This window comes from Caretta caretta, chromosome 1, assembly GCF_965140235.1.
Source record: "Caretta caretta isolate rCarCar2 chromosome 1, rCarCar1.hap1, whole genome shotgun sequence".
NCBI classification, from domain to species: Eukaryota; Metazoa; Chordata; order Testudines; family Cheloniidae; genus Caretta; species Caretta caretta.
In genome coordinates this window covers 231,836,351-231,853,854 of record NC_134206.1, presented here as the reverse complement: position 1 = coordinate 231,853,854, position 17,504 = coordinate 231,836,351, and the positions used below count along the sequence as shown (strand labels likewise).

Here is a 17,504-nt window from a genome sequence, read left to right as displayed (position 1 = left end):
TGAGCAGGAGGCACCGTCTGTATCAGCAAGAAGATAGTTCCATCTCCGTGACCAGTTTCTCTGCTAACACTATCAATAAGGATGCCAAATAGTGCCAGTTTTGGTCGTGGTTTTGAGATGCAGATGTGCCTGCCTATTAGGAACTGAAAAGAAATCGCCAAACTCATTTCTCATAGACCACTGAACAGCTGTCAGATGGTAACAGCTTTCAATTACTGCTATCACAGGTGGAATTTGAAGTAGTGATCTAGCTGGGAAAGGGTCTGGATTAGCATTCCTCATATCAGGGGTCGGCAACTTTCAGAAGTGGTGTGCCGAGTTTTCATTTATTCACTCTAATTTAAAGTTTCTTGTGCCAATAATAAGAATCCATGTGATTCATGCTGAGCTGCGCCCCTTCTTGGCCCTGTCTGCACCCCTCAGTGCCCCAGGCTGGGGCCAGAGGGCCACAGCTGGGGTTGGCTGCAGAGCCCCAGGTTGAGGCCAGGAGCAGAGCCCTGGGCCAGCGGACGGGACCCCAGGCTAGCAGCAGAGCCCCCCGGACCGGTGGCCAGGACCCAGGGCCGGCAGCGGGCTGAGCAGGGCCAGCAGCAGAACCCCAGCTGGCAGGGGCCCAGAGGCCCGTACCACAGGCTAGCAACAGATCCCCCCCCAGACCGGTGGCTGTGATCCGGGGCTGGTAGCAGGCTGAGCGGGGCTGGCGGACGGAACCGCAGTCCAGCAGCGGAGTCCACCGGACTGGTGGCCGGGACCCAGGGCTGGCAGCGGGCTGAGCAGGGCCAGCAGCTGGAACCCCAGCTGGCAGGGGCCCAGAGGCCCGTACCCCAGGCTAGCAACAGATCCCCCCCAGACCGGTGGCTGTGACCCGGGGCTGGTAGCAGGCTGAGCGGGGCCGGCGGATGGAACCCCAGTCCAGCAGGGGAGCCCCCCGGACCGGCAGCTGGGACCTGGGCCCGGCAGCGGTCTGAGGGGGCCAGCGGACAGAACTCCGGCTGGCAGTGGGCTGGCGGCTGGTACCCCAGGCCAGCAGCAGAGCCCCTGGGACCATGGCCATGACCTGGGGCTGGCAGCAGGCTGAGTGGGGCTGGCGGATGGAACCCCAGTCCAGCAGCAGAGCCCCCCGGACCGGCAGCGGTCTGAGGGGGCCGGCGGACAGAACTCCGGCTGGCAGTGGGCTGGCGGCTGGTACCCCAGGCCAGCAGCAGAGCCCCTGGGACCATGGCCATGACCTGGGGCTGGCAGCAGCCTGAGTGGGGCTGGCGGCCGGAACCCCGGCTGGCAGCAGAGCCCCCAGGACTGGTGGCAGGGACCCGGGCAGTGTGAGTGCCACTGAAAATCAGCTCTCATGCCATAGGTTGCCTACCCCTGCCTCATATAGTTCTGTATAATGTGGTACAGTTAGCTGAGATTTCTTTCACTCCCACAATATTGAAATTGGCTGTCTCAAGTTATCCTCATGGCTCTCCCTAACCCCACACCAAATTGTTCCTGCTGTACTTACATGTGTAGCCCCTTTGGGATGACTCGCAAAGGAAGGAGAGCAGGATTCTACACACTAAGCATTTAAAAACAAAACGAACCTCCTGTTTCAGATGTCCTTTTTACACAAAGGACAAGTCGTTCAGTTAAAATATGGATGGGAAATATTTTAAGGAAACGGCTGAGTGTGCCAAATGGCCAGTTGGAACCAGCTGTACGTGTTGTGCAGTAACATCTGCTCATGGAGTTGTCTATGTAAAGTGATCAAGTAGTTTCCATTGAGGAATTCAGAGGTAAACTAATGTTTCGATTGAACAAAATGAACTCTTAACATCTCCATTTGAAATCCACAATGTGTTAATTAACTCAGCGGGGTAGAATCAAGATGCTTTTCTTGTCTGCTTTTCTAACTCCGGTGAATAAAAAAATGCGTGGTGGAAATCATGCAGGCATTTCCCTGGGTGCATGCTGGAAGTGGATGGATTTGTGTGATTAAACTTAGAGATGGGCCCAATCATTCACAGTTTAGATCTGGATTCAGGCTTCTTCAAAGTTCAGAAGTATTGGGATCCAGGGTTTCAGTGTGTCTCACCATAGATGTAGGAAACAGCTGTGACGTTCATGACGCGATCATAACCTTTCCCGAGCTTCAGGGATTTTCAGTTTGTTGCTGATGAATAAAAATTCTCATTCTATTCTAATGTGTATCTACTTAATGTATATAGTGCCCAGGGCAAAGCAGTTATTCACAGTCTCTTTTCTCTGTAAATAGATCTGGTTTTGTTTCTCGATGCTTTCCAGGTCAGATATGGCCAGTTTGCAAATAAATAAAAAAAAAAATCCATTTCTAACTATGAGCCCCACAAATTGAAAGGCAGTATTTTTATCCTTCTTGCATATCATCATGGGTATAAAAATATTTCAAACCAAATTCTGCTCTTCATTGTACCGCTGCAACTCTGTTTAAAGATGGGCCTGGTCCAGAACCCCAGACCTCCGCTCCCCAAAGTTTAGATCCAAACCTTTCATCTTTGGCCCCTCTCTAATGGTGGTAGGGGTGTAACTCTGCGTGTTTTTTATACAGAGGAGCCAGTGACCTGTAACAGCCAGTGACCATTTTTTAGCCAAGTTTCATGTTCACCATGGGTCAATTCATGTGTATCTTCAGCTTTTGGTAATGAGTTGACTTGTGATGCTGACAATGATTTCCTGACTCCGGGCATGTAGTTGTTGCACCATGGAAAAACGCGGTCCTCTCACAAACTCAGCTACAGGTTCTGCCTCCTCTTTAATGAGTTAATTCCTTCAGAAGCTGGCCAGATTCTTGGGAGCTAATAAAACCAATAGTATTCTTTATGAGGGCATATTAGGTTTCAAAGATAAATTTGCTTGTCTGAGATAAGTGTACTGAAATAAATCAGCCCTTTTTAAGATGTGGAGTGGTTCCCATGTGGCAGAAGTAGATCACTCGCCAAGAAACGTTAAATGTGATTTATTCATGGAAAAATCCTGTATTCAAGTGAAGATTTATTTGATTTTCTTAGTGTAGACATAGGATAGATTTATTTGATTTAGACTGACTGGGTTAGATCCTGAAAGCATTTTATGATGGTATGTGGCACATGTAGTCTCTCACCCCTTGAGAACTGAATTCGGATCCTGACAGAGATCAAAGGTTGAAAGGAGTGTGATGATTCCATCCTCCCCCTAGTGGAAAGTGCCCATATCACAAATTGTCACATAATTGAGTTTTTGCTCATGAGAGGCCTAGCTGTGGAGTGCTCTTTAACCACAAGATTATCCTCCTTTCTAGGGATTATTATCAAGTTTGGTCTGTCTTTGATAAAATAAGTGATTTGAGAATAGCAGGGAGCCATCTACCCTGCTGCTTTGGTTGGTATCTTTGATAAGTTCATGCATTGTACCCTGTTCTCAAGCAGCCACAAGGGCAGTATTGCCAACCCGAAAATCATGAGTTGGGGTCACAAATTCATGATTGTCTTAAAAATCATGAGAGTTCAATGAGTAAAAAATGTGGGGTTCTTGTCACTCACCTCCTGGTGTTTGACTCTTTTAGAGTTCACGGTTTCAATACTTTTTTCTGACATCCTGAGGCTATAAACTTTTTTTGGTAATAAACAAAAGCTGAAATTTTCAGATAATCACAAGACTCCAGGAACTGGGGGTTTATACCCAAATATTTTGAGATTTGCAATAAAATTGTGAGAGTTGGCAAAAGTATGATGGGGTATAATTACTTATTCTGAATACTGAGCGGGTGGCAGTTCAAAAATTAAAACACTGAGGTATTTGGTATTGTTGTGAGGATACAACATAACCAGACTCCTAAATCATCTTCTCCTAAAACTTTAAATAAATCATGTTTGAGTCTTGAGAACGTTCAACTATTTTTTCAATTATTTTTCATTTTTGCTTGGCCTCTGCACTCGTGCGTTCCACCAACTCTTCCACCTTTTAAAATAATAGTCCATCGGTAAAATCTGAGTGTCAAACCTAGTGTTTTTAACCATATTTATATTTTGATGCTTGTAAGCAGGAAACAGAATCAGAACCTCTATTTTTAACTGAATTATTTCCATTTAAAAGGAGGCTCGTCTTGATTTTGATAGAAGCTGTGGAGTTGAGATGGGAAGTGCTTGTACTGCAACAAAAGAGGTTAAGGGAGGCTTTATTACTCTCTGCCAGATGAGCCAGTGAGATGGGGAAGGGGGAAATGACTAATGGAGGAAAATTGATGAGGCCCTTGGGTATCTCAAAGGGGAAGCTGATCTTTGTGGGAAAGCACCTAGTTTTCTGAAATTGTGTAGTGCGAAGGGAAGGGGCTTTGGTGCCTCAAATTTGAACAAATTAGGCTCTTTGGGGGGGTGGGGCTTTGATGTCTTAAATCTAGTGAGAAACTGCTTTCCATGGATGAGGGAGCAGGCGCCCTTCAGCCTCCCTTCCCACCCTAACTCCACATTCTATACGATCTCCAGGTAGATGAGGAAACCTGGCCATTGCTAGCTTTCCCACAAAAATATCTGCTTCAGGAAATCTTGATGGCACACCCTTGTGCGTATTGTGGTACGATAGCTCTCTGCATCACTACTGCTGCAGCTTTTGGTCTCTCAACTAGACACAATGTTCGGTCACATCTGTAAAATACACAAAGATAAATGTGACCGAAATGGAGTGTAACTGGAACATTCACAAGCACTGTGCTTCACTAAAAAGGGTAAGAACATCCTGTTTTTCTTCTGAGTCGTGCTATTTGTTTGGGTAACAAACTATAGCACTATTGCACATAACACTATTACAGTAAGGGTTGCATTTTTGTGTTGTAGCAGATACTGAATTGTGACTGAAGGAATTAACCATCCTGAAATAGTGTCCCCTTCCGATCTCAGCAGCTGCTTTATTTATTTTTAGAAATGTTTCAGGTGAATTGTAAGGTTCTGTTTACTTGTTTTCAGACTTTCTTCTAAGTTCATTTTGGGGGCGGGGGTGGGTGGGGGTGTTTCACTTTCATTTCTGCTAAACCTTTTAAAAGTAAAATTAGTTTAGTGTATTTTTCTTCTTTATGATGAAATTTCACAGGCATGTCCAGTAAACTTTTAAAAGTATGCTGTTTAATAGTAGATCACTATGATTATAGCTGGCTAATTTATAGCTGTGGTGAAAATCACAAGGGTTATAAGGAAGAAGAGTTCAAAGGAGATGCAGGCTTGAGAGAGAAGAGGTGGACTTCTGTGCATACTAGTTAAACTGATTAAGGTAGCGGAAGCTATAGCTAGATATATAGGGCCTGATCCAAAGCCTATTAAAGTCAATGGGAGGAAGATACTGTGTATATGATTGTGTGATGTGGTATAAAGGTTTCCTCAGTTTGAGTCTGAGATTTACTCATGAATGGTGAAGCTATACATGATTTTTGTGGGTCATCCCAAATGAATGTCAGTAATACCTTTTCTGACACAGCACACCATCCTGTGAGATAGGAATAGGGGGTTAATGGTTTGGTGGCAAAATCTACTGGTGGCACAAAATGATTTAGGTTAGTCAGGATTAGAGAAGATCTGAGGAACTCGAGGGACCCAACAAAGCTAGATGAATGGGCATCATGGTGCAGATGTTTAGAGTTGACAAATGCTCAGTAATGTGTGTTGGAAGGAATAATTTGAGCTATATACGTATTAATGGATTCTAAGTTAATGCAAACACTCAGGAAAGAGACATGAGTATGTCACTGGACAGCCCAGTGAAAAATCTCGGTTCAATGTGCAACAGTGTTGAAAACAGAAAACTAAATGTTAGGATGTACCCGTATAAAGAAAGGAATAAATATGTTATTATGGAATATAACACAATATAAAGCAAATATTTAGCTGGAATGCTGTGTTCAATTCTGGTTATTTTATCTTTTAAAACAAAAACAAAAAAAAAAGAGGGGCAGGAATAGAGAGGTTCAGAGATGGACAACAAAAATATCACCCTTCATAGGCCATAAGTGAGGCTAATTTTTGAGGGAAATTCTATATTTGAGGGAAAAGAATGCTTTAAAATGGCACCTGTTCGAAATTGCTCAGTGCTTTGGCGTGTTAAAATAAGTTTTAGTTGGTAGAGGGCAGATTAAACAGCAAAAGGTACAGGATATCTTTTATCACATGACTGTCCCCTCCAGAAGTGTGTATAAAAAGAAATCTATGCATACTCATTTAAAATGTATTTTTGCAATTGTTGCTGTGGGTTGCTGCAGTCTGTGCTGAGTCTGTGATTTTAGTAACTAGTAATGTCTTGATCCTGCAAGATTCTAAGTAGTCTGGACCTGATCCTGCAAAGCATTTTAAGCTTGTGAGTCGTCTCAATTACTTCATTGGGACTGCTCACTTATTTATAGCATTAAAGCCAATTTTAGTAAGTCTGCATTCTCTCCTCCCACCAAAACATCTTTTTTTTAACACAAAACCTCCAGAATCCGCATAGTAAACCCTAAGTTACTGGTAGAGGAAAGCTTTCTTTGAAAGGAAGAAAAGTTTGTATTTTCATTCTTCATGTGCTTTGGACTACATGAAGTAGTCCAGAAATGCCCAAATGGTAAATCCTGACTTCTCCTGGCAAATGCAAATGCTTTTTGGTAAATTGTAAATACTGACCTAAATGTCTCACAAGTTTCTATGAAAACAAGTATTCTGAGCTTGCTTTCCTGTACTATTGTGTACTGTTGCTGTGCACTGTTAAATAGCTGTCATGACCTACGCAGAGGAGGCTGCTTTTCAGCAATGGGTGAAGTTATTACTAGAGTGTGCTTTGTTCCTTCTGTAGGCCAAGCACACTGCACACATCAGTGGGTCTTTGCATTCCAGCATTCCCTGCCTCTCATGAGTAGCTCCATGTACACCACTCTCCCATCCCCCTCTAATTCAGGGACTCCCTACTACTCCCTTTCTCCCCCCATCCTCTTTGGGGCCCCCCATTTGCCCTTCCTCTTCATACCAGGTCTCCCATTCTCCTCCCCCTCCCCAATCTGCCAGAGGCTCTGCATACATCCTGATTCCATCCCTTTCCCTCCACCCTTCTTCTGCCTTTCCTTTCTGCCTGGGAGACACGTCATTCAGGGTGTCATCATTTTAAACTCTGGAAGGGTGGGCGGAGCTGAGGGGAGGATATTGTTATTCTGGAAGTTGTTAATGGCGGCCATCAACCCATTCTTTGAGATATAGGCAATTGGAGAGATAGTTGAAGCTGGATTCACAGGACTCTGGGTGTCCCCCATTTCCCGCTTTCGGTTTTTCCAGTTTTCATGAAAATCATTAAGGTTCTGCCTAGAACATTCTCTGAAAGTGAGGAATTGGTCGGATGTGCTATCGAATGATAGACAGAGAAGCGTCATTGAGTTGAGCATGAGACCTTGGTTTAATCCACTCTAGTCTACACTACAGACCTATATCAGTATAACTACGTTGCTCAGGGGTGTGATCTTTTCACCCCCCCACCCCCGCCGAGTGACGTCATTATACCAACCTCATCCACCCCCACCCCTGTCTAGGCAGTGCTGTGTCAGCCGGAGAGCGCGTCTCCCTTCGACGTAGCTATGGCCTCTCACGGAGGCTTAGAGCGTCTTCATTAAAGCACTAAAGCTACGCACTGGTGCGGCCGTGCTGATGCAGCTTTTTAAGTTTCGACCTGCCCTTAGTCAACTCTCTGTTTTTACACAGGATTTACAAAAGGTTTCTGGGTTTGGTTGATTTGGCAGTTTTGTTAAAACCTGTCATTGCCAGTACAATAAAAGAAAATCTGCTTGTTGGGGAAGAGAGAATACAGACTTACTCTGCCCTGAATGGAATTCCCATCTATTTACTGTAGGGGGGGGTTTTATGGTAACATTTTTAAATGTGGTTTTTTGTTTTGTTTTTTTTTTAAAAAAGTTGTCAGCTCCAGGTATGGTCTGAAGCCTTTTTAAAATAATGATGTGGAGAAAATTCACTGTTGAGCACACACCAAGCCTGGGCCATCTGGGACAGAGAGGAAACTTTCTTCTCGAGCTTGGAAATGAAGTGTCCTAGCAAAATGCTATACTGACCAACAATGCTATCACACCTCATCAGTTTTCACCCATATTTGGAAGACTCTCGTGCTTTAGAATAAGCACCATAAAAAAGATATGGCTCTGTGTGTAGATTTCCGTTGGGGTCAGTCTGTATTGATTTTGCACAGAAAAGAAGCAGAATGAGCCAGTGTTTAGGGTGCTAGCCTAGCACTTGGGAGACTTAGGTTCAGTTCCCTGCTACTGTGTGACATTGAGCAAGTCTTAACCTCACTGTGCTTGAGTTCTTCATCTATAACATGGGAATGATATTTCCCCACTTCATATGGGTGTTGTGAGGCTAACAGTGGTAATGGGGCTGCATAAGCACGTGAGATAGATAGAACCTGCAATGGAAGATGTTGATCAAATATTTTCACCATTTTGATTTCAGAAAACTAAACAGATACCAGTTATGTAACACTGATTTACAAAATAGCAGCAAAGTCTATGAACATTTGTTTTTCACATTATTCACACACCATATAATTTAAAAGAAAGCCCTTCCCTTTAGCATCCAAGAAGAGTTTACTTGGGAAACTCTTGGACTTGTTTAACCTGTCTTTCTCAATTGTCTGTGAGGTAAATCCCGATTACTTCAGCTAAATTCCAGTGAACGCCAGAACAATTTTATGTAAACACAGACAATGGCTAAGCCTTGCCCTGGTGCTTAGAATCCAGCAGAGCCAGGATGAGCAGAGATACTAGCAGGTTATTCTGCATCAGGAATTCTTCGAGCACAGGAGTACACATGATGGACAGCTGCAGTGTACTCTGGGGCACGCTTCCTGCTCCTCTGAGAATGTTGACCCTGGTGCCAGGTATTGATTGCTTGAGTATATGACAGAAATTCTTGCCTTCCTGGGAAAGTGATACATTTTTCTTACCATGCAGTATCTCCCTGGTACACCAAGGTGCCTAGAAGCAACACACCCTCTGCCACAACACTCCAATGTAGCAAATGGCAGGATTTACCCCAATTTCTTGAGGACTTAACCTTTAACTGCTTAATATTTCTATAATTTTAAACTGAGCGGTCCTCCATTATATTTTGAATGTTGTACTGCAGTTTGCGAGAGTACAACAGGATGTCTGATTCTTGGAGCATGCATGGAGTTGCAGGGCTGTTCTGCTGACTCATGCAGGTGGTCATTAGACCCAGCTTGGGGAATTTCTTTTAGTATGTATTAAGAAGACAAAAAGAAGGAAAGAAACAAGACCTGATCCAAAGACTGTTGAAGTCAATGGGAGTCTTTCCATTGTCGTCTTTGCCTTATATCAGGCTCCCATGCTTTCCCAAGTGATTTATATGAGGATAGGAAGACTATTTTAAAAATAACTTAATCATTGCTGATATTATAAAATGCTTTGAAATAATGATGAGCGTGAAAGATCTGTGTGAATTAAATCAGATTGTTCTCTAAGATAGTTTACGTTTTTCTGGTGGAATCATTATGAAAAAGAGGTCTCTCCGTTGATTCATTTTCCTGCTGTGTTTTCAGTTTCTGGGTTCCTGGGTAGCATCAACATAATTTTTTCTTCAAACTGAGGCAACTTCTTAAAGAAATGTATTCACAATACAAAGTTTTGCTTACACAGTGAAATATATCTGAGGTTGTGAAGGGATGCCCTGTATTGTGTGGGTTTTTTTAAATTACTCTGTATGTACTATCATGCAGCATGTTGCTCGTAAGTAATAACATTTGAAATAATTCATTTTGTTTCACCTCAGATGGGATATTTTGTGGTTGTGTTGTTTTTTCGCTTGGTGAGCTTCTTGAGGTACTCATCTCTTTGCCAGGGTGTCTCAGAATGCTACTGTATCATGCAGATATTTCTAAAATGCGGAATGTGCAATAAGTGACTTTGGGCAATTGAGTCACAGAGGACCAATTTCTTCCTTCTCGTCTTTAAGTCCCCACATGCTCCTTGTGCTGAACATGTAGCCCTGTGTCTTTTCTTTATATTGTAACCCTTTTAGGCCGCAAAAATGTTAGGAATAAAATCTGTTTTTAAACTGTGCAAATTAACAACACTATACAGTGTAATTTTTATCCATAATAAATATTTGGATTGGTATCTAAAATCTGGTCTCTTTACAGGCTGCATAAAGAATTTGAACCTTAAAGCTGAATAAATTTAGGTTCTGTCTATTGCTGCAGAATTAGAGCCAATGTTTTTTGCTGATTGCTACGTGCTTTAGCTTTAAGGAAATGCTTATTTACTTTTCATATGATAATTTGCTGAGTCACTCAAGACCCATATGTAAATCTGTGGTAGAGCTCGTCCTTGACTCAAGGGATCAGGGGTGATGGTGATAGTTTGCTTGAGAAAAGTGACAGATGCTATTTTAAATAAATTGAAGAGATGCTAATTTTAAATGAATACATTCTCTTAAAAAGCTAACAGAAGCAGTGCTTTTAGTGGGGTTTTGTAGAGCACGGTCTTTTTATTTCCCTTTATTGCTTCCTCGTCTATTAATCAAAGTATACATGCCGAAAGTAATGCTTAGTGGGCCAAAATCTCTGCTACTGTAACTTGCACTTTGTGGAGTTACAGCAGCAGAGAATTTGGGGCCAGATCCTCAGTTGGTGTAAATCAGCATGGCTCCATTGACCACAGGTTACACCAGGTGAGGATCTAGCCCATTTTTATATTTAAACCTCTTTCTTGAGGTATTGCATGTAGCTGGAGTTTCTAGGGTTCAGTTATTTTGGAGTTTTATTGATGAAAAATGCTAACAATATGATAGCATATAAACCACACTTTTTAAATTTCTTTTTCAGACTAATGGACATATATCTGGTAATGGAGATGTATATCAAGAAAGGTTAGGGCGTCTGGAAAATGACAAGGAATCTCTTGTTCTGCAAGTAAGTCATTTCCAAAGTTAGGTTTTTTCCTCTTCTGTGTATGGATTGTGCTTTAAATGACTGAATGAGAAGCTTTGAGTGCAACATTTGGACTGAGAGTTTATTTAATCTTGCTAGATGAGCTTGTTCACGAGGCCTCTACCTTCTCTGATTCTATCCCTCCTTCAGACCCACGTTTTCTTTGACACCTTAAAGAAATTATACAACTAAGAGATCTATGTATTTTTATTTGCTATTATTTTTTAATTCTTTATTCAGGAAAGGCTAGGTGGAGTAAATTCATAATCTGACTGATGTTCTCCTGGTCCTTCTTGTTTTAACTTCTTTCTTTTGTTTTTGTTAACCTTTTTCATTGCATCGGGTCTGACAATTGTAAGAGCAGGCATCAGGTCATCTTACCTGTAATATGATGGAGCTAGTATCCTGGGCATTGTAAAGTAACTAATAATAGCTAAGTAGGATCAGGGCTGCTCAATAGCTGGATGGGCTAGGTAGTCCTACAAAATGACATTGGTGATACAGCTGAAGATACCTTTGAATCTGATTTGATAGTAAAATAATGAAGTAGCATGGTCCTCAAAGGCATAGTGCTGGTAGACCTGCAGATTCCCAGACAAGACTCTAATGAGACCCCAACCAATTGTGGACATTTCTGAAATATACTATGAGTTCTTAAAAGGAGGTATGAAGCCCTGTGATCTTGACTGAATTGCAGCTTTGGACAATTACTATCTGCCTACCAAAAATCCCACTGAAATTTCAGCAGGCCAGTGGATTTCTTTTTTCTCCTCCTCACCAAAAGGAAACGAAGGTCTCGTTTACACTAAAAAAAATTAGTAGTGAAAAATCCACACCCCTGAGCAAAGTAGTTAAACTGACATAATCCCCAGTGTTCACCTATCCGTTGACCTAGCTACACCTCTGACGGGGAAGTACATTACCTATGCCTCCCATCAGCATAGGTAGTGTCTACACTGAAATGCTACACTGGTGGATCTGCAATGCTGCAGCTGTGCCGGAGTAGCATTTCAAGTGTAAACAAGTCCTCAGTAGCTATAGAAACAATGGGTAGGACTAAATGGTCAGTTTTCACAATGGAGAGAGGTAAGCAGTGGAGTCCCCAAGGATCTGTACTGGGACCTGTATTACACTATTCAACGTATTCATTAATGATCTGGAAAAGGGGGTAAACAGTGAAGTGGCAAAGTTTGCTGATGAAACAAGACAGAAAATTTCATATGCCACTCTATAAATCCCATGGTGCACTCATATCTTGAATACTGCGTGCAGTTCTGGTCTCCCCATCTCAAAAAGGATATAATGGAACTGGAAGAGGTTCAGGAAGGGCAAAAATGATGATCAAGGATCTGGAATGGCTTCCATATGAGGAGAGACTAAAAAGATTAGGGCTGTTCATCTTAGAAAAGAGATGATTAAGGGGAGATATGATAGAGGTCTATAGGATCATGAATGGTGTGAGGAAAAATGAATAAAGAAGTGTTATTTACCCTCTCACACAATACAAAAAACAAAGGTCACCTGATGAAATTAATAGGTAGCAGGTTTAATACAAACAAGAGGAAGTACTTTTCATGCAATACACAACCTGTGGAACTCATTGCCATAGGATTTTGTGATGGCCAAAGGTATAACTGGGTTCAAAAAAGGTAAGTTCATGGAGGATAGGTCCATGAATGTCTGTTAGTGAAGATGGACAGGGATGCAACCCCAGGCTTGGGATGAGCCTAAACCTCTGGCTACCAGGAGTGGAAGACAAGGGTGGATCCACTCCATTATTGCCCTGTTCTTTACACGCCCTGTGAAGCTCTGGTATGGGCCATTGTCAGAGACAGGATACTGGACCATGGTCTGATTCACTATGGCAAGTCTTATGTTCCTCCTCAGCACATACAGCATAACTATTGCAGAACGCCTCCTATGTGCTGTAATTGCAGAGGTTGCCTCTTATTATTTATTCCTTGTCCTGCAGGGTGATAGGTGCTATATAAATTCAAGGTAGTTATGGATTTTCATATTTCTGTACTCTACAGGTAAGTGTACTTACTGACCAGGTGGAAGCACAAGGAGAAAAGATTCGAGATTTAGAGTTCTGCCTAGAGGAGCACAGGGAGAAGCTGAATGCCACAGAAGAGATGCTGCAGCAGGTATTGCGAGGAAGTCAGAGCAATTTCATTTCTCTCACTGTCTGTGCTTAGTAGATTTGTGCGGTAGCACTGAATACTGTTTTGTCTGCTTCTGTCAGACTAGTGTGTTTAGTACAAAATTTTGGAATTTATGGTGTCACATGAAGAAGTGATAACTTTCTTGTTTACAGTTCTATTTTATTTGTTAAAATCGTTCTCATTCTGAGTCATGTCAGCCCTATCCTGCAGAGTAAGGATCTATTCCTACTCTCATTGGAGTCCCTGCACTGACTTCTAAGGGAGTTGGATTGAGGCCCTAGGTAGGATGGGTGTTATTTCTTAACTCTAATTTATTGTAACTCTACTTGCTGCCCTTGGCAACTGTGACAACCAGCAGGTTTGTTGGGGCAGCTGTTCCTGGGTCTGACAGCGATCACCCCACTACCCATGATCCTCGATGCATCCAAGTTAACTGCATCCAACCCGCAGCCACCAATTGTTCAAGGATTATCTCTCTCAATGGCTGCTGAGTTGTCAGGCCTAGAGCAAACTGACTTGCCCAGGACCTGGGGATGTCCATTATTCACGTCCTTTTCCTAACGGGGTGGAATTGGGCATTCCAGGGGAAAATCCCTCGTTAAACTAGAGTTAGAAGTTGAGTCCTGATTGAAGAGACAGGCAGCAGTCAACAGTCAAGATAGGCATTCAGTTAACCAGGTTAACGGTGGCTGGTATTCTTTGGCTTGATAGATTGGAGGAGGAGTCCTGCCTTTCTATCCAAGAGGCCTCTAGATGCAGGAAGGGCAGTTTCCTACTCTCTATTTCTTGGGGCCGATCTTAATGTGGTGCTAAGCATGTAATTTTTCCTCCTCAGAAGAATAACTCTGTTCCTCTTCATCTTGAATCAGGAACTTCTGAGTAGAACATCTCTTGAAACTCAGAAATTGAACCTTATGACAGAAATTTCCAATTTGAAGCTAAAGCTAACCGCTGTAGAGAAGGACCGATTAGACTACGAAGACAGATACGGAGACACAGAGGTGAGTAAAACAGATGAATTGATCCTCAGAGCTTCATGTGGTTTCAAGTTACGTGAAACTTTCTCTCAGTTTAACAAAAATAACTTTCCAAATTCAAGTCATTCTGAGTCAGAAAGAAATGGGATTTGAGATGGACGGGCTCATGGTGGGAATGAACAGGTACCTTGCCTTGCTGTGCTCCAAACTAGGAGGTCACACTCAAGCATGCTCTTGTAATGAAAGACTTCTCACTGATGTTCAGTGAGAGCCAGACAGCATCTGACAGTTCTTTTAAATATCACTCATTTGACAAGTCAGAGTGTAAAATCCTGTCCCTATTGAAGTCAATGGGAGTTTTGCCATTGACTTCAGAGAAGCCAGCTTTTCACCCAGAGTCTGAAATGAGTGTCAGATATCCAAAATGCCAGCAGATATTCACTTAGGTCTGAATTCTGCCAGACTTTTACATGGGTGCACAGGGATGGGAGGCGAGGAGATGAATATATAGAGCCCTTCCCACAATGAACGGCTTGAATCAAGGGCAGGCAGAATTGCAACCCATGACTCACCTTCCTCTGGCTGCACATGGGCTAAGAAGTGGCAACTTAAAAATGAGTATGTTGCCTCTGTGTTCCGGAGAGCTGTTGGTCTTGTCTTCACTGCAAAATCTGTACCATTTTTTGAACACAGAATGCCACCCAGAGCTCCCAGTAGCACTTCCCTTTAGGCTACCACAATCACGCCCATAATGAGCCCAACAAATGTGTGTTTTAATTTCTTTTTGGAAGATGGAGCTCTCTGTTGAGGTTCACCAGAGTTAAGCCATTCAGCATGCGGCTTGTTATGCACAGTACCTGTACTTTTTTTGTTTTAATTTTTAAACTGACTCTCTTACCGTGGCTTTCTGCTACAAGGCTCAAACTGGCCAGCCCAGTTCCATGTGGTAACAGCGAGGGTGAATTGAGCCACCACATAGTGGTGAGCTATACCATGCCAACAATCTTCCGGTGGCTGTACAAGTTATTGCAGGCCATTTTAAGCTCTGATTTTATAAAAAGAAACTTTAAGTTTCTTACCCTTAACGGTGCAAAGGTAGGATTCCAAACGTGAATGAATCTGTGGAAAGAAAGAAACAGTAATGTAGTTCTGGGAGGAATGACAAGCCCCATTAACTTCAATAGTGCACTCATTCTGAAGGCTGATGATGATAATGTAAATGTCAACGTTCATCATTTTAGCAAAGACATCTAGCTACTGTGGAGCTATGAGCAGAGCTTGCTTAGAGTTCTGTTGCCTTTTCCTTGCAGCCTGATCCCAGTTTTATATGAACGATTGCTATTGCCTAAAAGCAGTGAACTTAACCAGTTCAGACAAGTGCCATACATCTCAGTGCTGTAGAAATAAAATCTCCATCTGGCACAGGCAGATTGAATTCTTCTTAGTATTGGTAGTGCTGTGATGGGTCAGTCCCATTATAATCGACTGGTTCTTAGAACTCCCCCAACTTGTAATGTTCTTTACTCAGCCCCGTGACACGCAGTAAAATGTGAAATTCTTTCCTAAGACAAAAAAACCATAAAAGATACAATGTGATCTGATCCTTACAAACTAAAGACCTCGCTGAGCAGTAAACACATCGGTACGAATGGCGAGCGCTTTTTTTTTTGGGAGGCAACATTTGACCCAAATGATCACAGTAAATGCGTATTGCTGAAACTGAATTCTGCTCCGACTCTGCTTGGAAGCATCGCTTGGTTTCTTAAATAAGTTTTCCGAAACAGGTAACAGAAGTGGTTGACCCTTCAGTGCTTTTGCTTTACTCTTTTTCTTTTTTTTTTGGGGGGGGGGGGGTGTCTTCTGATTACAGTTTTTTCCAGTCTTTCCTGTCATCCCCTTCTTTCATTTCCCCTCTGCACTGCAGTCACTCCATAATATTATAGCAATACTCAGACAACAGATGGAGAAAGTGGAGGTGGAACTAGCGCTGTTCCAGGAAAAGAGGTTACAGTATGGGGATCAAGAGGTGACTTTTCCACACCATGCATTGCAGCTGTAGACTCTGTGCAAAAGGCTTACTTGCATGGCAGCTATTAATACCAATATTTCTCTTAAATGCCTCCGAATATACCTAATCGTGGTCTTTTATGGGAATAAAAAGAAGATGCTGTAATAAAATAACATTCAACTTAAATTGCATTTAAATGCAATTATTAATGATGATGATTAAGAATAATGTAGTTTTATTTGCAGGACATCCATGCCAGAACTAATAAATTATTACTAAAATGTGTCTTGCTTTTTTTAAGAAAAAGGTAACATAGAGCTGCTTGCTTTATTACAGAACTTATTAGTTCTATGAGCTAGCTAGCCCTTCATGGCAGTAAAGAGTTGGTGACCACTCTACATATATGTGTTTTATAGTTTTGGGGAGTAGAATTTTAAAAAGTGCTCATTGTTGACCTAACTCTATCCCCACTGAAGTCAACAGTCAGTTGATTTCAATGAGGCCAATGCTGAGTGCTTTGAAAATCCTACCCTTGTGCCATTCACAGGCACAAAACCAAACAGAGAAACTTCATATCCAGAAGAAAGCACAATCAGCAAAAATGTCCTGAGCCCTCCAAAGAAGATAGTTGATTACTCCAAAGTACAGAACAGACTTTATTACTGATTGAGCTAAATAATTTACTCCTACACAGCCATCCCATTTTTGCTTAAATCTACTACTAGTGCTTCCCTTTCAACTGGAAGTTAGTTTACCCTATTCACTGCTTCTCTTTAAATGAATACTTCCTTTTATTCTTTTTGCATAATTTCCTTCATCAATTAAATCTTTGTCTCCTAGAGTGGCTCTGTCCAGTATTCTCAAATACAGTAGCTTTTCAAGGTTTATGATGTAATTAATTTCAGTAACTCAATCAGTACTGATCTATTTTTTTCTATATTAAATAATCCCAATTGTGTCAATCTGTTCTCTGGTAAAACCTCTCCATGTATTTCTGTCTGTATCATCTTTTTGTGCTGTGCTCTATCCAGCTTGACTGTATCTTTCTTGAAGATGGCCAAAGCTGAACATTTTGGTCCAAATGTGGTGGTATGGATAACTAGGTAAACATACCTCGCAGTACTTGAAGCCTTCCAAATGGGAGGAAATTTTATTTAGGTAGGGATGTTCAGTCAGCCAGACATGACCCTCTACAGAGCCACAACTTGAAGTTAAAACTATCCTCCCTTCAAGGTTCAAACACCACACTCCTGTGTGGGGTGATTCTATGACATAGGTGCTGGAACTAGGGGTGCTGCTACACCCCCTAGCTTGAAGTGGTTTCCATTATATACAAGATTTATATTTTGGTTGAATGGCTCTCAGCACCCCCACTCTACAAATTGTTCCAGCATTCCTGAT

The 17,504-nt window shown here is 42.2% G+C and overlaps 1 protein-coding gene across 7 annotated transcripts in view; it reads left to right on the top strand.

Moving 5' to 3' along the window:
• PPFIBP1 (PPFIB scaffold protein 1) overlaps positions 1–17,504 on the top strand; it is a 178,871-nt gene that overhangs the window by 111,036 nt on the left and 50,331 nt on the right. For all 7 annotated transcript variants that reach the window (XM_048825799.2, XM_048825751.2, XM_048825741.2 and 4 more), the window contains exons 4-6: positions 10,849–10,935; positions 12,987–13,100; positions 13,988–14,119. In XM_048825799.2, the coding sequence (XP_048681756.1) occupies positions 10,849–10,935; positions 12,987–13,100; positions 13,988–14,119 (333 nt within the window). The remainder of the gene's footprint in view (positions 1–10,848; positions 10,936–12,986; positions 13,101–13,987; positions 14,120–17,504) is intronic.